The sequence below is a fragment of the Crocuta crocuta genome, unplaced genomic scaffold, assembly GCF_008692635.1.
Source record: "Crocuta crocuta isolate KB4526 unplaced genomic scaffold, BGI_CrCroc_1.0 scaffold345, whole genome shotgun sequence".
In the NCBI taxonomy this organism is placed as follows: domain Eukaryota; kingdom Metazoa; phylum Chordata; class Mammalia; order Carnivora; family Hyaenidae; genus Crocuta; species Crocuta crocuta.
In genome coordinates, this window is record NW_027527574.1 from 3,588,059 (window position 1) to 3,614,976 (window position 26,918).

Consider the following 26,918-nt stretch of genomic DNA (forward strand, 5'->3'; position numbering starts at 1 on the left):
GCATGTCTGGATGTAAAACTCTAACAAAGATACATCACTTATGTAGGTTTCCAACTAGATGTATAACCTGAATCTGACAATACGGAACCAGTAGATAAATTCCAATGAGGATTATTCTATTTAAAAACGATAGAAGTCTACTCTTCAAAAGAGTCAATGTCAAAAAAGACAAAGGAAAGCTAAGGAAATGTTTCAGATTAATGTCAACTAAGGAAATTAAATGTAATGCCAATCCTAGACTAGATCCTGTATTAGATGGGGGAAAATGTTACAAAAGATGTTACTTGGTCAATCAATGAAAGTGAAATATGGATGATAGGTTAAAAGTATTAGACCAATTCTAAGTTTCATACACTTGTTAACTATTGTAATTATATAAATAAGAAAATGTTCTTATTCTTAGGAAATACACACTGAAGTATTTAAGAATGAAAAGTGTATATTTATGTAAGTATACACATTTTATATGTAACTATAAATTAGTGGAATAAATGATCAGTGAAGCCTGGGATTTGAAATGTTTTGCAAAAATAGTAACAGTCTCCTGTGATGTCCTCTGTGACCAAGAACTCATTAAAGGCTATTTTCAGAAAAGGGGAAAGCTAACTGTTCAAATATGTAAACTAACCTATAATTATGATTTCACAAGTACCACTTGCTGGTACTAATAAAATTACTAATGTACAGAGTACACACAAACACATATTTGGCCTCTTTAAGAGGTTTCACCAGTTCAAGTATTTAGTGTTCCAAACTGATACTTAGTAGACCAACATACAGGTCTATATTCATAATTCAAATCACTGGCAATTTAAAAAGTTACTACTAGTAAGTGCTATCTGAAACAAATAATCAAAAGTAACCCTCTACTTCAAGTTACAATAAAATTCTTTCTGAAAACTCTGTTACAAGTTTTGTTTTAATCTTCTCTTAGTATGATAAATCTGTATTATTCTGTTATCAGTGAGGAAGAGCTATTCTAAATGAGAACTTTTTCTAAATGATGGAAGGTTTATAATCCGTATTCCTTTAGGTGAAAATATTTCTAAACCATGACGGTATTCTGTGGTAACTAGAAGAATATTCCCTCCAAAAGATGTCCACATCCTAATGCTTGGAACCCATGAATATGTTACCTTACTTGGCAAAGAGGAATTAAGGTTGCAGATGGAATTAAGGTTGCTAATCAGCTAACCTTAAAATAAGATTAACCTGGATTATCCACTGCACCCCCGTAATTACAAGGGTCCTTCAAAATGGAACAAGGTGGCAGAAGAGCAGGTCAGAGTAACGCGATGTAAGAAGCACTCAACTTATGGTTGCTGGCTTTGGAGATGGAGGAAAGGGGCAAACAGCCAAGGAATACAGGAGGCCTCTCTAGAAGCTGGAAAGGGCAAGGGAATGAACTGTCCCCTAGAGCCTTTCCTCCAGAAAGTAATACAGTCCTGTCAACATCTTGACTTTATCCAATGAGACCCATATTGTTCAAGTCACTAAGTTTGTGGCAATTTGTTACAGCAGCAGTACAAAACTGACATATGCTATTTTCTTTTCTCTCAAAGAAAGTATAATAAATGTAATTTAATCTTTAAAATCGAATGGAATCATTATGAGAATCAATGACTGTTCTGAGCAACAACCTATCAACTCCTACCTCCAAGCATACACAAAGAAGATTCCCATATTCACCATTACATTATATTGATAAATTCCAGTGATCTTTTGACAAGAGGTATTCTACTACCTACTACTCCACTTCATCAACTGTGAATGGCTCTGCTCTCATTACTCTCCACATCACTGACTATCCCTCTATCTCCACTACTCTCTTTCCCTCTTGGTTCCCCTTTAATTCTTTCCTGTTATTTTTGCTCACACAATTATCTCCTGAGCTTCTGGACTCTTGCATAAAGATTGGCTTTAAATGCACAAGGCTAGTCAATGCCCCTTTTCCTTGTCTGCAGATCTACCAATCAGCATATAATATTCTGCTCTCCTCAGCTCTTTTCATTGTTGCTGAGTATTCACTGGTTGTTTTCCAAGGATATTTCTCCCCCTATTTGCAATCTAAACGTTATTTTTTTCTGCAAAAGGCTATGCATATTTACCCCATCTGCAAACCTGAATGGGAAGCAGCAGAGTTAATGATAGTATAGTTATACACAAACTCTCACTATTATAAGCAGCGGTGATGAACGGCAATGTTAAGTGCAAATTCATTTTCTCCATACATAGGTAACCCCTCCCACCCCCATCCCTGCTCTATATGCTCTCAGTAAATGTTTAAAGGACATGGGAGAAAATAAGCTCTTAACTTCCTACTGTACAAGTTATAGGAAGCAAAGAGAACTAAGCAAAGTCAAGTTATATGTAGTATTAGAACTGACAGGAATATATATTTAATCTTTAATACATTTTCTTAAAACTTACCTACATTCATTAATGGCCTTCAAATATTTAAACAGTACAAACATTAGTAAACTAGAGCTACTAGATGTTCAAAATTATGTCTTATTCATTCTTGCTTCCTTGCTGCCCAGGATTGTTTGTTTTGTAGTAATCTTTTTTTAACCTTATGACAAATTTGTATATAGGCCTAGATATACAGACTTTGGTCATCTAAAACATGTCTTAACCAGTATCAGCAACACATAATCACAAGACTGAAATACTACAGTGTTACATTGTCTTTAAAATCTATGCTTTATATTGATTACATAAAATACTGTAGAGTTACAGCATATGTACTATGGTTTTATATATACTTTTTATACAACAACTCTCCTAGTAATTCTAACTGACAATTTCCATGGCAAAGTATAAGCTGCACATAATGAAATCCTGGCTTATTTCTTTAATATATAAAAGAAAACAAAATATGGTAAAGCCATTTAATGCAGGAGTTATTTAAAAATATACTTTGAATGTATTTATTTATATGTACATATAAATTTAATGAATAAATATCAAGAGAACAGCGAAGGAAATTAAACTTCATATACTTTAACTGTTCATTTTCTGGTCATTCTCTTTAATTCTTTCTTCATAAATGTATCTCTAACATACATTAAAATCACGCAACAGAGATAATCTGGTGGTTTTTTTCTTTTAAAATTGTATCTTTTAAAGAACTTTAAATATGACTAAGGTTCTAATTATATAAATCTATCATTTCAATTCCTTTACAACAAACTTCTTAAGAAAGAATCCTTTTAGGAGTTTAGATATTATTATATTAATCTGAAAGAGTCAAAGATATAAGATATTACATGAAAAAATAAAATATGACTCTAAAAAGCATAAAATAAAACAGAGATATCAAAATAAGTTACCATTTTAGGATCTTATTGGATTGTTCTAATTAAAGATTTCCAATTAAACTATTTAGGAAAAGCATTAAATTAATTTTAATCTTAAAAGAAGATTAATAATACTGACTTCAGACTGAAATGTTTTCTTTTTTTTTTATTTTTTTTTTATTTTTATTTATTTCTAGGAGAGAGAGAGAGAGAGAGAGAGACAGCGTGAGCAGGGGAGGGTCAGAGAGAGAAGGAGTCACAGACTGAAACAGGCTCCAGGCTCCGAGCTGGCAGTCAGCACAGAGCCCGACGCGGGGCTCGAACCCACAAACCGCGAGACCATGACCTAAGCGAAAGTCGGACGCTTAACCGACTAAGCCACCCAGGCGCCCCAGACTGAAATGTTTTCAATAATGCAAATAGTATCTACCAAAACAAAAATTTTAGCTACATGTAAATTACGTCCTTTATGGAGTGAACAAGAACTTGAATAACTAAACTTTTGCAATCAAAATATAGATATGCTTTTAAAAATACACAAAGTATTGCACTTATGAAATAGAATGCATCGATTTCCAAATAAAAGCTAAAATCCAAACAGAAGTTAAAATTGATGTCAGTTTACTTCTGAGAGCTTACTATATTTGGTAAACTGCTTCACTTTTGATAACACAGTGGTTTCAGTTTTATATAAAGACTCATTATAAGCCACAATGTTTCCTAAGTATAAAATATGCAACATTTTATTAACTCCATTTTCATCTTCTATAAACAGCCATGGATATAACTACCAATCATTTTAAAACCAGATTTAAATTACAAGTATTCTTCCTATGATTTACTACATACTACTTTAGGAATTTCCTAACCATACTACCTAGCATAGTTTACAATGCAATCATTTCTTAAAACTTGCATAAAATGATGATAATAACAACTGCTATTTGGTCCTCCGTGAATACAGAAACAAAACAAAAAAGAACACGGGGGAAGAGATCACTTTCTCTCTACATTATCTGATCATTTCACAACATCTCAGAGTGGGATATCAAGGTCTTATCCTCCTCTTCTGAAAATTAATGGGAAAGAAGGCAGCTTTGGAGTATCTTGAGAAGACAAGGGTAAGTAGGTGTGCAATGGATACCATTCAAGTTGTAGGGAAGCAGAACTTAAGAAACTACACATCACAGAAAACTGCAGAGAGAGCCTTGAAAAACAAAAGAGCATGACATTGACAAGATACCAATAAGAATTTGATGGCTTTAAAATAAACTGTCACCTTCTTTGCTAGTCATGCTTCGCCACTTCTTAGTTTTAAAATGAAGTTTTTATATTCTATCTGTGCCTGGTTTCTATATAGATAGGGATAATAACAGGATATAACTCATTACAGATTTGCTGAGAGGATTAAAACAAAGTGCTCAGCATACTGCCCAACACAGAGTGAGAGCTCAGTATTACTCTTTTTTTTGTTGTTGTTGTTAATATTTTTATTTATTTCTAGGAGAGAGAGAGAGACAGCGTGAGCAGGGGAGGGTCAGAGAGAGAGGGAGTCACAGACTACAGGCTCCAGGCTCTGAGCTGGCAGTCAGCACAGAGCCCGACGCGGGGCTCGAACCCACGAACCGCGAGATCATGACCTAAGCGAAAGTCGGACGCTTAACCGACTAAGCCACCCGGAGCTCAGTATTACTCTTGTACAGGTCTCGTTTCTATTGAGTTTTAAAGGACTTTCAGAACATTACCTCAATAAATCTCACACTGAAAATTTGTCCTCGGTGATACAAAGAAATCCGTTTGAAAGAGGTGGGCCCCCAAATTATTAATCAACTTACTTGTATTTATGGAATATGTATTATGTGTCTAGTCATGTAATGCTATCAAATAAGATCATACCTGCCTTTCAGTAACTTTTCACATTAAGAAGTTAATAAAAGGAAACAAATTCATTGATAATGACATAGGGGAGACAACAGAAATGAAAACCTATTTAAATTGGTTGAGGCAGCTGGTAACTGGACTATCAGTTCAGAGATTTGTCTCTGTAGAGCATTTCACAATAAATGTAAGGAAGTTAACCTTGAAAGACAAAGACCTCAGATTGGGCGTTAGTGGGAAACAAAGTTGATTAGATTAGGGTTTTAAGGATTTTAAAGAATAATGACAATGACAGCTGGTTTTATTCTATTCCTTTAACCTCTAAGTAAAAACCTGTCAAGAGAACTGGAATAAAAGCATGTGCTCGATGGAATCATTGAATTACTGAATCCCTGAGAAGTCCCCCTTCCCTTCTTTGTTCCCTTTTTTCCACAAATATTTATTATGTACCTACTATCTAACAGGAAGTGTGTAAGGTGCCAGGAATAGGAATCATTATGATGAGGACTATACCTGGTTTAATGAGAAAAACCAGTATATATCATCTCAGAAAGAAAACTAACCAAGCTTATTTGGCCAGGACTATTTTTTCCTTTTAAGTGAACAGTCTGTTTTCTCATTACAACTTAAAAGACTTTACAGTTTTAAGAGTGCATCAAATGAGCACATTTATAACATATTAGACATACGTTCACATCAACACCATGCATTTTTAAACTCCAGCCCAAAGACTCCAATCACTTAAAATACACCAAGTGAAGAGGTCAAGAACCTGAACATCAAGTTTAGGGATGTGAAAACTATTCTAGAACTGCACACAAGCCCTCAGTTTTAAAATACTCATACAGTTTTGCCAAATGCCAGAAAACAGTAACAACAAAATATTAGCTGGAAAAAAAGGAAAGCAAGGATAATTCAGAAGTAGATTTGGCCTAGACAAATATAACTCACCTCTACAAGATAATACAAAAATTTTAAGAGCATGTAACCTTGGGCAAGTTATTCAACCTTCCTACATCTCCATTTTTTCATCTAAAAATGGTGTTAATATATAGCACCTATCTCAAAAGATCATTATGAGGACATATGGGTTAACACAGGTAAAACACTTCTTGCTTATAGCAAATGCCTCATATGTCTTATATTATTGTAAACTTATCTCTCCAATATCTGGTTAATGAACAATACATCCCAACAAAAGTAAACAATAGTTCCAAAAAAGAGGGAATGTTCCAAAAGTAGCACAACAGAAAGACAAGTAGGAAATCAAAGAACTGTGTTAGGGACATAAGTGTGCTTCAGAAAGGAGAGGTAAGACAGAGGTCACAAAAAAACATGTTTAGTTTTCAACAAATACATGAAAAGAGAAAAAGAACCATATTCCTATTTTGAAAAAGAACTATATTCTGTATTTAACAAAATTTAGATAACTTCCAATCACTTTATATTACCCTAACAAAAGTCATATTAATAATAAACAGTACACTTCCTGTGATATAGAATTTGGAATCCCATCAATGGTTTGTTCAGCTTGCATAAGTCACAACTGATTGGACACAGTCCCTGTGGGCATGCCATTTCATCCAGACTGGATGGTTCATTAGTCATAATTACTATAACTGTACAGCAGAGACTGCAGTTTTATCTCATCATACATCTTTGATCAAGCTGCTTCAATTTCTGCTTCATCAGCATATGAAGTTACATTATTGGAGTTTTTTTATTTTCAATTGGTGATTAACACAGATTATGCTTTTTATCAAAACATGTATTTGGTCTTCACTTTTAATAGTGAGGGCTCAGGTCTGACCACCATTTGACCTCTGATATTTCAAAACCACCTAAACACCATGAATCATCAACTGAAACCCAGAATGTTACAGAGAAAATTAAACAAAGAGAAGAACTGACCTGTGTTAAAAGCATAAGATGATTGCACTTATCTAAATTGAGACTAACCGTATTTGCAGCAGCTTCTCATTAAACATTAAATTGCACACCAGAACACATCATACATATTTATTGTTTTGCACTGTCACTTTGGAAAGACTCATACCACAATTAGTGTTTCTCTCAAACTATAAGCTACATAAAGAAATTTCCCATGAAGCTTGAAGACAAAGTAATGTAGAAGATTGTGCAAGAAGGTTAAGGAACAGATGGATAATGGATTTCACTGAACACTAAAGCATAACACACTTACTTCAGAAAGGAAAATGTTGCCAAAACATGGTTCAAATGCAAAATACTGAATGAAGTTGATGTGTCAGGAATTTTTTTCTTCTAAGTTCTATTGAAGAACAATAGGGGACTAAATGGCCTGTCTCACTATTTTCGTGCCTCACTATTTTCATGTGCAAAGTGTCCCACTGTAGGCTGCATGGACAATCATAATCGACAGTTACATGCAGGCACTGAGGCTGCAAAAATCCCAGAGTAATTAGTGTTGTCTGAATGCAATGACATCTGTGTTCTCATGGTTCTCAAGACATGTCAGACCAATAAGATGTATATGAAAAAATATGACAAGCATTGCAAATGCCCTTCTGAAAGGTCTTACACTTTGGGGAAAAGCTGAAGAAATAACACATGTCATCTTTTTGTAAGCACTATATTTAATATTAAAAGATCTAAAGAGATCATTTGAGTCATTTTCTTTCTGTACTATCAAGTATTTATTTAGCAAACAAAGCAGAATGAAAAAAAATGCTGCAAGTTTATCTCTTTAAAACTTTCTTAACACAAATGATTCTGTGCAGTGGCGATGTATGTGCCCACTCCCTAGAAACAAAATAGGGAGCACATCTTATTAACACTGCCTGATTTCTTTCCATTTTAATTTTAAAATGGTATCTCTCAGTACGGCACATAAAATAGCCTAAAATGTGTTGTTAAGTGCCTTAGAATTATGTTTGCATTTTTCTAATAACAGAGACTGCCAAATTGACTGCGTTAAAAAGGCTTTGTTTCAGAATACCTAATGCCTGTGCTGAGTGGTGCCTATTGCTGAACCCTCTCTCTCTAGGCTGTAGCAGTATGTTGGAGCATGCACTTGCTCCAAGAAAGACATTAGTCATCATTAACAGAAGCACTGACACCAAATCTAAGTGCCTCTCCACAATGACCAAGTGGCAATCATCTTTCTCTTAGACTGTCACTGCTGATTAGGATTTTCTTTCATGAAAATTTAATTTGTCCCCCTTTCTTCAGCTTATTTTTTTTAATTACTAAAAAAAACCACTGTATTCATGATAGACTGCAAATACAGCAAAAGAAGCTCCACCTATAATATAGCTAACAAGATTATAAGATTCTCAGCCAAATCTTTTATCTCATCAAACAGAAAAACACAGATTAAGTGAATGATTAATAAACAACAGGGAAAAACAATGATTCTAAATGGAATCTAGCTTTAAGGAACTGTAAGCCTCAGAAAGTGAATAATTCAAGAGATCTGAATAAAATTTTTCAACAATTACATAATCCCAAAGCTTCTTTAAAACTAAGACTACAGTATTTTAATAATAGCCATGTTTCACTGCACTTTAAATGTGCATTCTCTATATTTGAAAAAGAGAAGATAGTGCTATTCACACAGACATGTCACTGCAAACTTCAGAAAATATCTAAGCATCCATATCTTCAGTATGCATTAACCTGCTGGTTGGTTAAAGGGGGGAAAAAGGAATTTTCAGTGGCATTGGACAAATGAAAATGATTCATGTGGTCACGCAGGGTACTCCACAGCTAGATGATACTACAGACTTGAACTCTGGTTCTGTACAATATCACAGTGTTAAACAAGATATCATGGCGATAAGTTATTTAAGGAAGTTTTAAAAAACATTTACTTTTCTGTTTTATTTCAATTTGTTTAAAGTTTTCAAAAAATGTAAGCATATGATAGTTTGCAAGGATCCCGGTACAACCAAAACCCCCACTTTTAGTTATAAATATTATCTTCTCTTTATATTACTTACATTTTGTAACAAATAGAGATTGACTTAAATTTAAAATATCTCTAAATTATTTTACATCCTTTTAGAACATGTGTACTTTCGGTCAAAACCTGTTACACTTTTGTGTTTATGTGAACATAAATTGTATCTATCTTTAAATGTAAATATCCATATGAAATGCCTGTAAAACAAAAATCAGCCTCCTTTCTTTTTAAATTCAGAAGCAACCATAATTCATCAAACTTTAATCATTAAATGTTCTATGCCTATTTTATGGTGAAAAGTAATATAAAACAAATTTGAAGGTCAAATATATTTGCAATTGCTATAGGATTAATATATCACATTTACAAATGGTACAATTTTTTTTCCATTTAAAATTGTTCTACAGCTAAAATATGTAAGTGGCGAGTAGGAATTAAAATGGATCTGAGAGGCAACTTCCAACTGCTAAACTTTTATAACAGAAATATCATGACTGAGTAAGGATCTAGTCCAAATAAAAGCAAAACTATACCATAACAACATAGCTTAACTGTTCTTGAATAGTATCTTTACAAATGATTGGTTCATTTCCTTATTTTTTTTTAACTAAATCAACATGCTGTTTAAATTCTCAAAAGCTTAAAAGTATACTCTGATCTTCAGAGTTTCAAAGACTTATCCAAATCAACACTTCAAAGACTTATAAAAGTATAATTACTGACTTTATCACTAGGTCCAGTACATGTTCAAGTAGAGAAGTTTAGCTCTATAACTTCCACTCCTCAACTTAAACCTCCAAGTCACTTGTCAGTTAAAGGTTGGGCGATTTATTGACCGCCTCTGGATGCATACTGTCAGTGCTGAAGGAAATATGAGAGAGGGTTGTCGCTACTGTTCTGGAGCTCATTGATAATGACATACCTGCCTCTGTCACCCATTACCCATACTACAAACTACTTAGACCTAACTGAAAAATCAATAGCCTACTTGCACTGGTTCCTGTGGCTGCCTCCTTTGATTGTCAGCTCCTGTCTAGGGTCAGCACTTACATGAAAGGGGCTGTGACTGCCTGATGCTTTCAGGACAACCTAACGATATGAAACTAGCCAACAGAACAGTAAATTCTGTCTCCCTGCCCTCCTCATCAATTAGGCTTTGACTAGGCTTGCCTGTAGAAACCTGACCTTTTAAGTTTAGGTGAATATGGACTAGCTGAACACACCATTGCCCTCAGCACTGAGCCAGGAAATCTACTGACAGGTTAAACAAAACAGAAGGTTGTAACTGTCATAATTTGCATTGCACTTTCACGCCAACAAGGGTGTTATCAGTAGGGGCAAGCCCTGGAACACACAACTCCAGTACCCTTAAGCCACACTACTCATAAATTTTCAAGTGAAGTGAGATAAAACATAAATTCACAAATAGCAATACATTTCTCATCGCTTAGTCTTTTAGGTTTGCACTTTGCAAACCCACAAAGTGTCCATCAACAACTCTCTCAGTGGTCACCTGGTATATCCACTGCGTTAATGAGGGACTTCCAGAGAATGCAACATAGAACTAAAAATAACTCAACTATGCCATTTGGAAAGATATTTTAGAGAGAATTTATAATACAGCAGACATACTGATCTATATCTTAAAATGAGAATTAGATCTCAATATGGTATCTCTTTCCTACCTCACATTCCTCCCTCCAAAAATATCCACAAGCTTAGAATATAATAAGTTATCACATCAGTGAAAGGAGGTGTTGAAATTATTTCCCACTATGTTTCTATGATATAGCATCTTTTACAGTTTGAGAGAAAACTAAAAACATCTGTAAAATAAAAGATGTTAACACTTTTATGCTTGTCAGATCTTCTGATGAAAACAAGTGAAACGCATGAGAAAGTAGTATAAAACTTTACTTACTATCGTGACTCATGTTTTGAAAACCATTTCCCTGCTTGGATCTATCTTTTAACACAACAGGAATATGGTCATATACTTTAGCTGAATAGAGCAATGCCATTTTTCTAGTCTTTCTCTAAACAATGACCATTCCTTTTTTTTTTTTTTTTTTAATCTATTACTATTGTTTTTTGGGTTGGTTGTTTGTTTCTGGAGTTAATTGTGAACTTGAACTTTCTTTGGCTTCACAACTTTTACGGAATATCTAACCTTTATAAAAAAAATGTCAGAAGCACTGACAGTCCATTCAACATTTTAAGGAAAAAACATACCTGCTAATTTTATGTACATCTTTAAACACATACTATTTTTCTATATATACAACCCACATTCCTGTTTCTTTTTCATATTTTTATGTTCCAATTCCTACCAATAATAATTAATATATTCTTAGAATTTATTCCAAGTTGCTATTTGGTTGTCTCTCACAACCATCTCCAGTCTATAATTTGTAAGGGATTTTTTTTCCTTAAGACTAAAATATGGAATGTAACCATTTGTAAGCTTATTCCTTTCTGTAATTTTTTCATGTTAAAAATGTTCACATACCTATATTACAGCAGAACTGGAAGTCACAAATTCTTGCAGAAGTCTAAATTTTGCAACTTTAATCATCTTACGGTATAAAATTATAGATTTTTTTAATCTTGAAGAGGTAGAAAAAAACTCCTAATCCATCCCCCAATTTAAGAATTGAGAAGATAGTGAACAGAGATAATGACTTGATCAAGTTCACTCAGATAGTTTGTGGCCAATAGAGAACAAAATTCAGGGTTTATCCCCCCTACACTAATGCTCCTTAAAGACTAACAAACTGCCTCTCTTTATCTTATCTATCTTGGTAAGTTACATGGCAGCAACAGCCTTATGTATTTTAAAAAATACACAGCTTTGTGTCATTTGTTTTTAATTGATGGCATAATTTATAGAAATTTTTGACTAATTTGCAGAAGAGATTAGATTTGCAGAGCATTTAACCAACAAGGTACCATAGAACAAATAACTATTAGAAATTGAAGATCTAATTAAGTATGGTTGGAACCCTGTATTTACCTAATTTGATGATTAACTATGCATCTGGTAGTTGTTCAGGTCCTTTGTGTGTACCTATCTGATAGCAAAGTGAAAGGGCATGGATAGTGTCTGGTCCCAGCAAGCAAATCATTTGGAAACAGTCATAGCCAGAGATCAAAGATTTTTCACTCTATCTAGGCTGATTTAAACCTACTAACTCAGGTTTTGTCTAAAGACAAAACTAGTCAAAAAATAAAAGAATGACTCTTTAGGATCCAAAGATAATAAGGGAAGATAGAAAGGGAAAATTCAGAAAAGAAACAGGCTGGCAGAACCTTGACATACATAGGCCAAGACAGCTGTTTTATATCCTAGCTTGATTTCACATGGTTAAAGGAAAAGTTTCCATTTCTTAGATCATCAAATATTATTTCATTTATACTACACAGATGTCTTCTATACATAGATTGGAACCAATAGAAGAGTTTTTGTTGTTGTTTAACCACTAAAAGGACTCAGAGAGACCTCTCAGCACATCACTTTTACTCTAATTCACAATGTGTGAAGAAAGGAACACGCTATATTTTTAACATTATTTAAAAAAATACAAAGCCCACTAAAAATTTACTGTAATCATAGCAAAAGATTGATGCCAAATTATCTCTGTTAGAAATAATATAGATGGACTGCTGTAGAACTATATTTTAAAATAAACTAAAATGTTTGAAAAAGCTAGTTTCCCAAAGTATAATTCAAAACTATGCATACAATATGCTTAACTTTTATTTTTTTTTATGCTTAACTTTTAAATGCAGGTCCACAAAATGTCTTATATGACTCAAAGAAATAGAGAACATAATGCCAAGTCTTATATTTTGAAATAAGCACAGCCTCAGATCTAGCAAAATCTACATCCCTAATCTCAATCAACTATTTCATAAATGTCTGTCACTGATCATAAGGGAAAACAGAGATGGGAATGGGGATGGCTCTGACATCTCAAGAAATTTATTCTACATGTTGAGTCTGTGATCTTATCTTATTAAACAAGGGTATCACACCTTCTTTAAACCTTAAAATGTAATGCCTTGAATCAAATGGAAATCAAAATTTGGATTTAATTAGCATCAAGTTCAATATTGACTAATCCTGATTTTCCTATCTTCTGGCATTGATATTAAAAACCAACTAGACATAAACAATAATCCACAAATGATATAATCATTCCTTAAATAGTTAAGAGTTGGTTCTACTAATAGCACTCTCTCCTTTGTTAAAGATTATAGTGAGTTATGAAAGCCAAAGTTATTTGACAGGTGAAATTTAGTATTTACCTCATGGTATATTAGCAAGTTCAAATTGTTAAAAAGAATGAAGGAAGGTAGGTTGGTTGGAAGGAAGGCAGACACACAAGAAAGACTTTAACTTTTTAGAATTTGGTTAACTATATATGGAAACAAAAGAATATAATTACTACAACTAAATATGTATGCATGTAAAATGAGAAAAAGCAGGGGCCCCTGGGTGGCTCAGGTCAATTAAGTGTCCAGCTTCGGCTCAGGTCATAATCTCGTGGTTCATGAGAATGAGCCCTGCATGGAGCTCTGTGCTGACAAGTCAGAGCCTGGAGCCTGCTTTGGATTCTGTGTTTCCTTCTCTCTGTGCTCCTCTCCACTCATACTCTGTCTCTCTCTTTCTCTCTCAAAAATTAATAAAACATTAAAAATAAACAAATAAAGTGAGAAAAAGCTAAATGATTTACTGGTAGACCAAATGATACCAACCTAAGTGAAAATATTTTAAGTTCAGTGAAACACTTTCTGAGAAATGCTTGCTGAATTAACTTGCATTTTCTTAATATTTCACATTCTAGCTCAATAATAAAACAGTATTTATTTTTCAGTTAGGCTAAAAGGTGAGAACTTTCATTTTCCTGAGTACAATTTCTTTGCTCTCTCATTATACATCTTGGTGAGATCAAATTATGTATAGCTTAACAAAGTACTCATATGTACAACTGGTATTCAACTTGGGGCAGAGGGGGGAAACATCAACATACATTGTACTCTTCAATTTTCTCATCCTACAAAATAATGTAAGAATTAGACTTGTAAAAGATGTAAAAGTATAAACAACATCACTAAACATTTATATATTATCCAAGAGTATCCAACCAAATTTAAAAGGCCCACAATACAATGCACAAAAGCATCCAAAAGATTTTTTAATACAGTTCAATAGGCTTACTATGCAAAATTAAAGCTATTGCCTTTACCCGACAGAACATTATCCTAATTCACACTGTATAAATGAGAACAATACCCTTAGGTTACCAAAGAGATTACAATTTTGTTTTGTTTTGTTTTGTTTTCAAAAAAGCTATTTGCTAAGAGAAAAAAACAAAAACAACGTGTTTCGGCAGTATGACCATTTAAAAAAGGCAATACAGTAAACTGTTCAGAGAAAACATTCAATTGCTGATTACTCTCTAGGTTGATTCCAGAACAATAATTATCAATAGCTTAGAAACAATGTCTGTGATATCTCAGTTTTGGAAAATTAGATAATTTCACAGAGAGCAAAAGAGATTGTGATTTTTAGGACTTCTAATACAATGTGGATACTATAATCCTGATAATTGTTTTTAAAGCTTCTTATATTTTATTATAATTATTTCAATAGAATTTCATGAGTTAATACACAAATAAACTGTGTCTGGGTTATTTACTTTTCTATTTTTACTAAAATTGTTTTTAAATTCAGGGAATTTAATAGTTGCTTATTTCCCCATTTATCATTTATATTCTGACCAAATTTTTTCTTTAAAAAAATCAAGTATTTTTATAAATATGTTTAAAGATTAAGTATGAAAGAACCCCAACATTAACAACTGTAAAGATGTTTCAAAACTAAATTTTAGAGGGTAAGAATATATACATGTAGACATGTGGTCCTTAGTTATCTAAAAGTATAAATCCTTCCTAGAGTTGTTTTTTTAAGTCAATAATCTGATTATTTTTTTGAATACTTCTAAAGTGTTTTCCTGGAAAACAAAATCATATAATCTAAAATCTGTACACTTTAGTAAAGATTATTACAATACTATATGCTATGTCTACAGATAATAAAATAATGGATATCTTATAAGTCACAGTGATATGATAAAGTAAAAAAAAAGAACTGAACTTTAACTCACTAAACACATTTCTAAGTAAAGATCAGCAAAAAATAAAACAGTTTAAGGATTCTGTATTCTCTGGAAATGTAAACAGGATTATATCTGTCAGATGTACAGAAGCTCTGACTTCAGCCATTAGTTTGGTTTTGCTCCTGAGAAACACAACATGAACTACTGATTCATTTCTTTTCAAATCCATACATTCCCTGAAGCAGTTCAAGCTTCATCAGCAGTGCAGGAATGTTTTAAAATGACAGGCAAAGAGCATTAGTTCTCTTTTTTCTCTCATACTCTGTTCCTATAAATAGAAAACAGGGTTCTTTTCTCAAAGCACTTAGGCTGAGGCTGTTTAAGTCAACTGCTGTAGGAAAATACGAATGAGTTCTCTATGCAAGAAAGTATCACAACTGGATTGGTTATTTTTTTTCAAGAAGAACTTTGACAAAATCAAGTATTGTATTATTATTTTAGAATAAAATATTATAAAAATAGCATTGTCTTAATTGCCTATTGTTCAGTTACAAATATTTTCAATTTAAGTATTCTGTCAACATATCACCTTATTTTAGCACTAAATAATACCCAGTTTTGCTTCTAATTTTCAACACATCGCCTTATTTTAGCACCAAATAATACCCAGTTTGCTTCTAATTTTAAATAGAAAAAGGCCCTCAAATTAAGATATACCAACTTTGTTTTAAGAATCTTGTTTGTATAAACAGTTAAATTTTATTTCCAATTCTCTGAACTCGTATTTCATTCCATGAAGAAATTCAATTAATAACTAAAAGTTTACTTACGTATGATAAGTTAAAAATAGGATGTAATGTATAATTTGGCTATTTGTCTGGAGCTTAACTTAAACATTCACATTTTTCAAAAACTAGTACGCTAATTGCTATAACTTGACTCAATTTTATTTTAAGGAAATGGGAAATTTTAAGACTAAAGTTTAAACATACATATTTTGGCTTACAGTCACTAAAAACACCACCACCTTAGTATTATCAGGCACATTCTCATAAAATGTTCCTACAGTAATGGTGGAGAAGGTGAAGCCTAGAGAAGAAGTCTGAAGGTTATGGACTACACAAAATCGAAAACAAAAAAATTCAAATCACACCCTGAATATCCTCCTCTTCTTTTTAGGAATGCCTGTAGCTAGCCCAACATCACAGGTCTGGGCAGAAGCATGCTGATGTTGGCACTGCCTAAACCAAACAAACAAGATGTTTAACAGTCAAATAAAATGTCCTGCAGCCTCCCTAATGAATTTGTCAAGGACCATCAGATTTCTCTCCCCCTCTTTTGCCTCATTAACTCAAGTATGATGAGACGGATTATAACAAGAGAATACAGATCAATCGGTCTGAAGACTTGAAGTGGCTTTTAGCCTCTAGAGTTTCTTTCTCACTTGGTCTCCCTTAATAGAATACGGTATCTCCTGCAGAAGGGGCTGCCACTTCGTTTTAATACACCATCAAGGAGCTGCTGATGGACTTCTATACTAACATACATAAAAGCAGAGGTGACAGGGGCTCTTCAATTACAGCCTCCTCGGATACCGTTTCCCCCTTCAATTATTCAACCAGAGGAAGAGCGGATCCGCAAACACACAGCTGAAGCAGCTCTTAGGGCAGAGGCAGCCCGAGTGAGTTAGGGTGGGGGAGGGGGAGGAAGGGAACTAGCAAGAGCGAGCATTATTTGCTGGAAGTGTTTAAGTTTATTGCTCGAATGATGTTTCTAATTAGTACCATGGCAATAAATTAAAGTCGCCTTTGTTTAACTGATTTATTATTTACTACAGCATCTACCTTAGATAGCGTAAATTGGTAATGAATTGTTTTTAAATCAAAACATTTGTAACGTTTTATCATCCCTCAGCCTCTGTATGTAAAAGTGGAGAAACCCAGGAATAAGGGTGCCACGAAACTTAGTCGTGCTCGACAGAGCGCGGAAAAGAGGAGGAGTGGGGTGTCAGGGGGTAGTGCGTGAGGACCCGCGTGGCCTCGGCCGCCCCACCCGAGGAGGAAGGGCGCTAAGCGCCTGCCCACGGAGCTGGGACTGGCCGCACCGCACTGGAGCGCGGAGGACAGACAACCGCCATGACCCTTGGGACTTTTCGCAAGCACTCCCCGGAGCGTCGTGGGCCGTGTGGGTCCACGCGTGAGGCCTCCCCCGCTCACAGGCTCGATGTGAGAAGAAGCGGCCACCACGAGGGTCGGGGAGGGAAAGCTCCGCACCCGGTGTCCCCGCCACAAGTCTCCGCCCAGTAATTGCCCTCGGGAGAAGGAGCTAAGGATCCTCGCTGGCTGTTTGCACAGATGTGCAGCAAAGTGCCCCTCCTGCCTAGTATTATTTCCCAAAGAGCCAGCGCGACTTCTCGGGCATTACCCAGGTTACCTACAGAGTCCGGGCTTCCCACTCGCGCGAACCGCGAAGACGCCGCGGCTCCGCTCTAACCGTCTGTCGCCAAACATGCTGAGATGCAAGCTGCTCCCCCAGGAAGGCTGGAGCCGGCAGCCGCCCAAGCCTCTGCCACTACACCAGAAGTTGACTACAGCTCTGCGTCCCAGAATTTGGTGTATGCTTACTTCCGACTTACACACTCCTGGCCACTGAAGGCATAGCCCAGACAACATCTGACTTGATTTAAAAAAAAAAAAAAAAAAAAAAACCAAATAATTNTTAGTTATTTAGAAAGGGACTTAAGGCAGAGAGCAAGGAAGTGACAAGGTACCAGTCTTCCGCACCAGACCTCTAAGAAAGAACCAAGAGGTCCAAAGTGTCTTACATCAAGTACATGCAGAAAAATAAACTTTCCCTATGCAGCTGAATTCAGGTTCACCTGGTTCAGCTTTGAAGAGGGCACCTCACGCCCTCCCAAAGGGTTTTGCAAAAGCCACAGGCACACCGGGTTTTGCAAAAGGAAGTCTTCCCCCAAATGGCTTCACAGATTACTATTTCTTATATCTTAGGCAAAAATCTTAACTAAAAATAATTCCATCTACTTGATTTGGCTTTAAAAGACTCCGCATCCACACACCTAAGGCTCAAAACATACACCCTCAATACTAAGCAAATCAGAAACATTGTTACAGCTTCTTTCATCCAAAAGTAGGGAAAGGCTACAAGGGGTACAGCTTGAAAGTATAATACATATACTAAAAGCATATGCAGGAGTCTCACTGAAATGCCAAGGGAGGAGTGAAGCCATCTGTGTAATCAATAACAGGATAGTTATAGATTTCTGCAGCAGTGAAGTCTTTTAAAAGCAACAGTCAATTATGAAAATAAAATCATTTTTACAAGTGAAAACTGTACTGCCTGAGAATATATTCAAATTAGATTTACAACATTAACATCTTAAGAAAACTTTGACTCAGGTTCACTTTTACTTCTTCATTTTCATCTTTTAAAACAATTTTACTGGCTCATGGTAATTTAAAAGCATATCCAACAATATTCTACCATATACAAATGTGCACTTTCTCACAATTTAAACATATTTTCTCTCTAATAACTAGTCTTTTTAACAATAAAGTAATAGCATAAAATGTATCTGAATCTTAATTATGAAGTAATTATCAAACAAGGTGCTTGCACTATTTTTACCCTGCCCCATTTTTCAACAGCATATGGAAATTACTGAAAAGAGATTTATGGTCATAAACCTTCACCCCATATCCACTCCACACACACCCCCAACTGGTGCACATATACAGCAACTGCTCTGGCTCTTGGCAACAATGGGAGAGGAGGGGAAGAGACAGGAGGAAGACTTTGCCAGAGGAGAAAAATCTAGAAAATGTAGGTTCTTTCCCAGTTTCCCCTTCCTCCTTCTATCTGCCTTCCAGCAAAAGTAATTTTGTTAGTTTTCACCTTCTGCACAACGTTGATAGAAAAAAAAATAGTGAACCTTTCTGAACCACTGCTACTCTCTCGAGTATATTCCAGCCATCTCCAGGAAGTCCCTTCTACCATAGACTCTTTTTCTTCCTTGCAACTGATAAGAGGAGAGGATAAAGAAGGGGGCTGTAAAGTGTGTGTGAGCATTTGACTTCCACTATCTCCTCCTATTTTCCTACTTCTCTCTTTACCCCCTTTCTTTATCAAGTGCAGCGGTGGCTGCTACTGTCTGCCAAGCATGCCTGTCTTCTCTCTCGGATTGGCTAAAGCACTGACAGCTCGGATAGTGATTGTAGGAACTGAAGCTCCACCCCCCTCATGATGGCCCTGGACCATTCATAAACTAAATAACTCCAGGAAACAGCAAGGCAGAGAGAGAGAGAGAGAGAGAGAGAGAGAGAAAAGGAGGGAGGGAGGAAGAAAAGGAGGGAGGGAAAAGGAAAAGGAGAGAGACGTCGGAGGGGAGGAGGGAGAGACGACTCAGAAAGTGGAATCTGCACAAGCAACCTAAAGGGGGAGGAGAAGAAAAACCCTTGAATCCTTATAACTAAACCCCAGATGCAACGCAAGCAACGACTTCGTCACACTAAAATCTATTTTGTGAGGGACAAAATTATAAACTACGAAGCAGAAATGAATATCAAACAACTTCCAGCGGTGTGCACCTAGAGAAAGACAGGAAGAGCCCACTGCAAACAAACAAACCCAGTCCAAACAACGCCTCCAGTAGGAGAAGAGGAAAACCGCTACAACACGACCCCCTGAGAAGAGACCAGACCATCACGCCGAGAGTGCTGAACGTCTGCAAGCCTCCAAGTGTGCCGAGGACTGAGTTGCACTTCGCTGCTCTTTGGACCTTAAATACATCCTTCACCTTCCATTTGGGGGAGGGTGAGGAGAAAGGCACTCACCTACGCTGAGTGAAGAAGTCCTACCAGGCTGTGCAAGAAGTTTTTAAGAATGAAACACTGAATGTTTCGCTTTTATTTTTAAATTTACTTTGGCACTTAAAAGACCTCATTTCCAGATTTCTGGGCAATCTCGGCTGCAGACATCTAAGCCTAACCTCTTGGTAACCTGATTTTTTTCTCTCGCCCCTTGTCTTTTTCTCCCCTCCCCTTCATCTCTCTCATAAGCACATCTTTATTTTACACATCAAGCAAAAAAGTCCCAGCAGGTACTTTTCTTCTTCAAAGATTACCTTTTTCCCCTTCTTTCTGGCGAAGAAAAAAGATTTCGAAAGAGGGGAAAGAAAGAGCAAGCCGGCTGTTGTTTCGGCCGGTCAGCCCAGGTGGAAAACAAGAGTGAAAGTGGGGCTTAGGGGAAGCGCAACGCCTCTTTCACAAGCCGCAGGGCCACCACCACTGCGTGAGCCTTGGATCCCTCAACGTATTGCGAGACGCCGGTGTATAGCCCGGACCTGTGCCCCAACATGATCGCGGCTCAGGCCAAGCTGGTTTACCAGCTCAATAAATACTACACTGAGCGCTGCCAAGCGCGCAAGGCGGCCATCGCCAAGACCATCCGAGAGGTCTGTAAGGTGGTCTCGGACGTGCTAAAGGAAGTGGAGGTGCAGGAGCCTCGCTTCATCAGCTCCTTGAGCGAGATCGACGCCCGCTACGAGGGGCTGGAGGTCATCTCGCCCACGGAATTCGAGGTGGTGCTCTACCTAAACCAGATGGGCGTCTTCAACTTCGTAGACGACGGCTCCCTGCCCGGCTGCGCGGTGCTCAAACTGAGTGATGGGCGGAAGCGGAGCATGTCTCTCTGGGTCGAGTTCATCACTGCGTCCGGCTACCTCTCGGCGCGCAAGATCCGCTCACGTTTCCAGACCCTGGTGGCTCAGGCAGTGGACAAGTGCAGCTATCGAGATGTGGTCAAGATGATCGCAGACACCAGCGAGGTCAAGTTGCGCATCAGGGAGCGCTACGTGGTGCAAATCACTCCTGCGTTCAAGTGCACCGGTATCTGGCCTCGCAGTGCGGCACAGTGGCCTATGCCCCATATCCCCTGGCCTGGCCCCAATCGGGTAGCGGAGGTCAAAGCCGAAGGGTTCAACTTGCTGTCGAAGGAGTGCTACTCACTGACCGGCAAGCAGAGCTCTGCGGAGAGCGATGCCTGGGTGCTACAGTTCGGGGAGGCTGAGAACCGCCTGCTGATGGGCGGCTGCCGAAACAAGTGTCTCTCGGTGTTGAAGACGCTGCGGGATCGCCACCTGGAGCTACCAGGCCAGCCGCTCAATAACTACCACATGAAGACGCTACTGCTGTATGAGTGCGAGAAACACCCGCGGGAAACGGACTGGGACGAGGCGTGCCTCGGCGATCGGCTCAACGGCATCCTGCTGCAGCTCATCTCCTGCCTGCAGTGCCGCCGCTGCCCTCACTACTTTCTGCCCAACCTCGACCTTTTTCAGGGCAAGCCCCATTCGGCCCTGGAGAGCGCTGCCAAGCAGACCTGGAGGTTGGCCAGGGAAATTCTCACCAATCCCAAAAGCCTGGACAAACTATAGGGTGCTGGGGACTGCTTGAAAAGCGACATAAACGGGAGTGCTCTCTTACACACAACACACACAACTCAGAGAGGCAAACAGCAGAAACTCCGGACACAAACTTTTATGTAAGCCACCTGAACGAAACAGGAAGCAGTCACAAGACCTTCGTTAATTAACAAGCAAACAAAAAGAGAGCAAACCAGCCAACCAAACAAACAAAATCACATTCTTGCACAAAAGTGATCGTTTTTCTTCCAAACAATGTGAATTTAAAAGGTCACACAAAAGAAGCAATCGGGCTTTGCCACCACAAAATGAAACCCAAGGTACATTTTCAAATCAATGTATAGTAGTTTCTCCCTTTTTCCTTCTCTCCCCCACTCCTTTCTCCTCTCTCTCCTTTCTTTCTCTCCCTCTCATTTCATTTTGTTTTGGGATGCCTGAATGTTGTCACCAAGTGAGAAAAAGTATTTAATTCTATGTAAAATTTCTCTTTTAAAAAAAGTTTTGCTGATGTTAAATGTATCTCAGTGCCAATGTCAGATTGTGCCCCTCCTTTTCTTGCACCTCTCCCCTCACCCTAAGCAGTCTTGTTGAAAACAGTAATAAAAATATTACTTTACATTGTAATTGACTGTGGATTGTTCTTAAATGAAGGCAGGTGAGATCACAATTTATAATTTACAATGTAAAGATGTGAACCTGAGGAACTCAATGCAAGAAGCTTTCATTTGAACTCTAATTTGCAAAATTTACAAATACAGCACATTTTGTAGATTTAACCATATAAGCCCCCACCCACGTCCTTGGAAAACAGATAATATTAATTTTACCCAAATATAATATTGTTTGTTCTGTAGATTTTCAGATTTAAAGTAATATCTTGTTTTCATGCTTGGGGAAAAAAAAACATTTTGTGTGGAAGAAAAGCTTTTAATCCTAATTTTTGAAATAGAAAAAAATTATTTCACATTAAAAATAAAGAGATTTGCCTTCTTACACCATAATTTTCTTAAAAATATGCTCAGTCTGAAAAAGGCAATATTTATGGATCTTTTCTGAATAGTTAACATGATCAGTTGATACTTTTCTTTCAATTATTTGTCCTCTTCAAGCTTTAAATAATAAAAACTTAACAATTAAATCAACCATACCAAAAAGGAATAAAATGGTTATAGCAATACTCCTTTTCCCCAGCAAATGGCGATATGAACAATCCAAACTTATAAATTACTTCAATTTTTTAAAATGGCTTAGTTATAAATGTCATAACTCAGATCATTTTTTATCAAATTCCCAGAATTATTCAGAAGCTGCTTATAGGCAATTTAAACAAAAAGGTTTTGATACCATTTTTATGACCAAAGAAAAATCGCTGTTTCAAAAATTTACATACAGGGAAAGTATATTACTCTCTCTGCTTTTCTAAGGTAACAATCCAAAGTACTCATTTCAACACTTCAATTAAATTAACAAAGGTTCTTTTTTAATGCAAGAAAATAACAGATTAAAAATAAAAAAAAATTGGCAAAATTGAAAGCATCCCAAAGGAACTGGTTTGGTTTGTCTTTTTTATATTGTCTTCTATATATTCCCTTAGATATGCTAATGATGAGGCACAGGTACAGAATATATGTCAAATATTACCCTTTAATACTTAAAATGTATTCTTTGAATTAGTCCAATTTTCAATTTATTGAAAAATCCATGAATGAGAGATGTATATAAAAATTTGCTAAAAAGGGAATTTTAAAGATCTCAGGAAGAAGTGTGCATGTGGGAGGGAGGGAGTATATGGAGGGATGATGGGCAGGACAGCATAGATGGATGAGAAACAAGGAAGGTACTCAGAGCTCTGATGGCTAGTTTACTCGACAAAAGAGGCTTAAGTTCTCAGACTCCCTGGTAAAAATTCCCTAGTAAAAATAGTTTTGTTTTAGAAATATAAACTTTGATCTTATCAGTTCTGAAATCACTCTACTCTTTCAACCTACACTGTATCTTTTTCTGATCTCTTTTCCTGTATATGTAAAACAAACTCACTGTAATACTAAGTGGTTCAGACAAATATATGATTTTTTTCATAATAAAAATGAATTTATTTTCTGGGGAAAATGTTCTGATTTTTAAGAACATTTTCAAAGCAAGTAGTAGGTGCTTACAATTACAAAGAAATGATTTAAGGGCAGAGTGTTTGGTTTAAAAGATAAAAATGACATCCTAAAATGACCTTTTTTTTTTCTTACGCACACAAGTATTTATAGAATTAGACACATATCTCCCTCCAGGTACTCCAGGAAAAGTTTTTCAATCCTGACAAGAACAAAATTCCCCAAATTCAGTATCTTTTTTTCTTACCTTATTTAATTTAATGCAGGTATCACCAACAAAAAAAAAAAAAAAAAAAAAAAAAAAAGACACTGCCACAATGTAAGTGTCCTCATTTACAAAAAGCACCAATGTCTACATAAAATAAAAAATTCTTCTAATAATTGGCTGAAAAATTTTCGGAGTATAAATTAGCAAAACTTTGATTTCTATAACATTAGGCAGGTTCCAGTGGTATAAGACAAATGCTATATTAGGCTAAAAGACCTTCATATTACACAGGCAAAAGGGGAAAAAATTAATTTAATGATGCTGCACAAAATAAAATCAGCAAGAAATAGAAGTTGTAACTTCTTCCAAAAGGAGCAAGTAACTTTAAAGAACCTAATTGCAAAGACTGGCAGAGATTCTAATCTTGAGAACAATTACATTAGACACTTCTAAATCTTACCACATTTTAGATTCTATGCCACATATATCCAAAAGCATAACAGAATATTCTGAATTAAGTTTCAGCCTCTCAAACATACAAACTACCAGAAATTAGAGAGTTTAAGTAATTTCGGTTAACTTTGCTTCTTAAAAGAAACTAAAATACAAGTGCAGCCAGTCATGTAACAAAGTAGGAAATTCTTCTAGTTGATATAATTTCACAATTAAAGTTTTCTCTACACTGAATTAGCCGAATTCTCAAACTCAGAATAATCAGTTCCAACACAGCCTTCCTTTCATATAGTCCACCAAATCCCATCTTAATAAAAGCAGCAATTCTGAAACAAAGTGCTAGATAGATATACATATAAGACAAGAGATGATTTGTTTGTAAAGTTTTAAATAAAATTATAACATTTTCATCAGTAATTACTTTGAAATACTTCTAAATCACTAAAATTAGTAATTCACATGATTATAAACCCAAAGAACTTCCTACCAATAAACTAAAAATATGTGTCTGTGTATACGTACACACAAGCTATCAGCCTATAAAATAAGCAATTCCAGTTTTTTTAAGCCACTTCTCTTCTACAGGTTGCTTATTATGCTCTTTTTAAAATGACTGTTTCCTATCAGAACAAATTCTACCATTCACTTTCATGAACTAAATCTAGCTTTCGCTTTATGGATGTGACACAAATGTTTCTTAGTAAAATAAAGTTGCCAAGGTCTGAAAAGTAATCAGAAATACATTTTAAAGGGGGAAATTACGTTTTCATTTAAGAATAGGAAATTATGCAGTGCCTTGTAAAATCAACTGTAGGTAATGGGAAACAGAGGTATCTCACACACACACACACACAGGACATGCTTGCGTGCACAACAGAGTAGTAAGTCATGAGGACAAAAGCAAGGAGAGTGATATATTGGTATTATATCCAGAAAATATAAAGGCTAAACAAAATAATTCTACTCTCAACCTCACTGAATTTTGTAGCTTAATTCACCCCTAGTCCATTTGTGGCAAAATATATTTATAGATGTTATTCCCTGTGGTTCTCCCCCAACCCCAGAATGAGCTAATGATAAACGCAATTAAGTGGAAATTGCTTATGGATCTAAATGAACTTCAATAATCTAACTAGCTGGTAAGGGAATCATAAGCTAAAGAACATAGTTGCTTTGCATATATAGGCAGAAGAAATTCAAACTAAGTCTGTCAGATTTTACCAATGCCAGTCCTATCCAACAGCAGTCCACCATCCTGTTGTTAAGAAACAAATGCTTAACAGTGAAACCCACTCCTCATCTTCTCACCTTGGGGTCGATTTTCTTGAAGTTAGAGTCCTCTTCATCCACCTCGAAATAGAGTTCGGAGGAGGTGACAGAAAGAGTGCCCTTTACTACAACAGAGGGGGCCACAAGCTGAGCTGGTGTGCTCAGGCTAACAGGACCTGCCAAAAGCAAAAGAAAAACCACACAAGCTGGAATGACATTTTTCAAAAAATCTAACAGATTCAAGCAGAAACTTTGATTTTTAAATTCTCACCTCTAGCACCAAACTGTCTGCCAAATCCTTCTACACTTACAAATTCTGTCCACCCCAAATCTTCCTTTGAAAATGCAAAGTTATTAGGGTTCTCACACCAAGAGATTTATAGCAGGTGGTTAATGATAACAGTAAACTAGGATGCAATTATTTTACAAGGAGTCTACAAAGCTTTGGTCTAATCTCCTGGTAAGAAGGTGGCTCTACCTAAATAAGTCCTTCCACATTCCATTTAGAAAAGAAGCCTCAGGCTATCAAACAACATGAACAACAACCAGGAGCAAGGAAGACTCAATAGGCTTCGAAGGCCAGAGGTTAGCTTAATTTGGCTGAAGCGTGATTACAAAAAAGATCACTAGCTTATTAGTGAAGTGAGAAACGTTACACCATATTCTCTGATAAAGATTTTGTGCCAGGCTGACACAAAACCTCTTCCATAACAACTTTACCCCATGAAAGATTGGTAAAAATACTTCTTTTCTAAGCCTGCCTTTCCACTGTTAAATATTGTTCAATGCTTCCAAATCTAATATTAGTGTAGTTCAGGGACTCTGGGAGTAAACAGCTGGAGGGTGGGTTTCCAAGTGAATGAATTTTTATTGGAATAATCAAATCTCCACAGGGCTTATCAAAGAGACAAATCAGCCTGCTACTGGAAACAATAGATTCACTACAGATAGAAGGGCATAAAGTATATTAGAGCTAAACCTAAAATAAAGGACTAAAAACAGTAATTATATTACATATGTGTGTGTGTGTATGTATTTTCTTATGTAAAGAGAGAGACAGAGTAAGAATTTGAAATCCCATGTCAATTCCTCATTGTACAAATCCTATAGTGAAGAAAACAGCAACAGAAGATTGGCACTTATAGTTCTGAATTAATATAGTGCCTATAAACATGGTACACCTATTCAGGTAATCAATGGAT

At 36.2% G+C, this 26,918-nt stretch overlaps 2 protein-coding genes across 7 annotated transcripts in view; one reads left to right on the plus strand and one right to left on the minus strand.

Moving 5' to 3' along the window:
* Positions 1 to 26,918, minus strand: part of LRBA (LPS responsive beige-like anchor protein) — a 720,310-nt gene that overhangs the window by 265,913 nt on the left and 427,479 nt on the right. For all 6 annotated transcript variants that reach the window (XM_077770789.1, XM_077770783.1, XM_077770775.1 and 3 more), the window contains one exon: positions 25,756 to 25,892. In XM_077770789.1, the coding sequence (XP_077626915.1) occupies positions 25,756 to 25,892 (137 nt within the window). The remainder of the gene's footprint in view (positions 1 to 25,755; positions 25,893 to 26,918) is intronic.
* MAB21L2 (mab-21 like 2) lies at positions 20,614 to 21,835 on the plus strand. Its single transcript, XM_077770851.1, has one exon. The coding sequence runs from the start codon at positions 20,614 to 20,616 to the stop codon at positions 21,691 to 21,693; it is 1,080 nt and encodes a 359-aa protein (XP_077626977.1). The 3' UTR covers positions 21,694 to 21,835.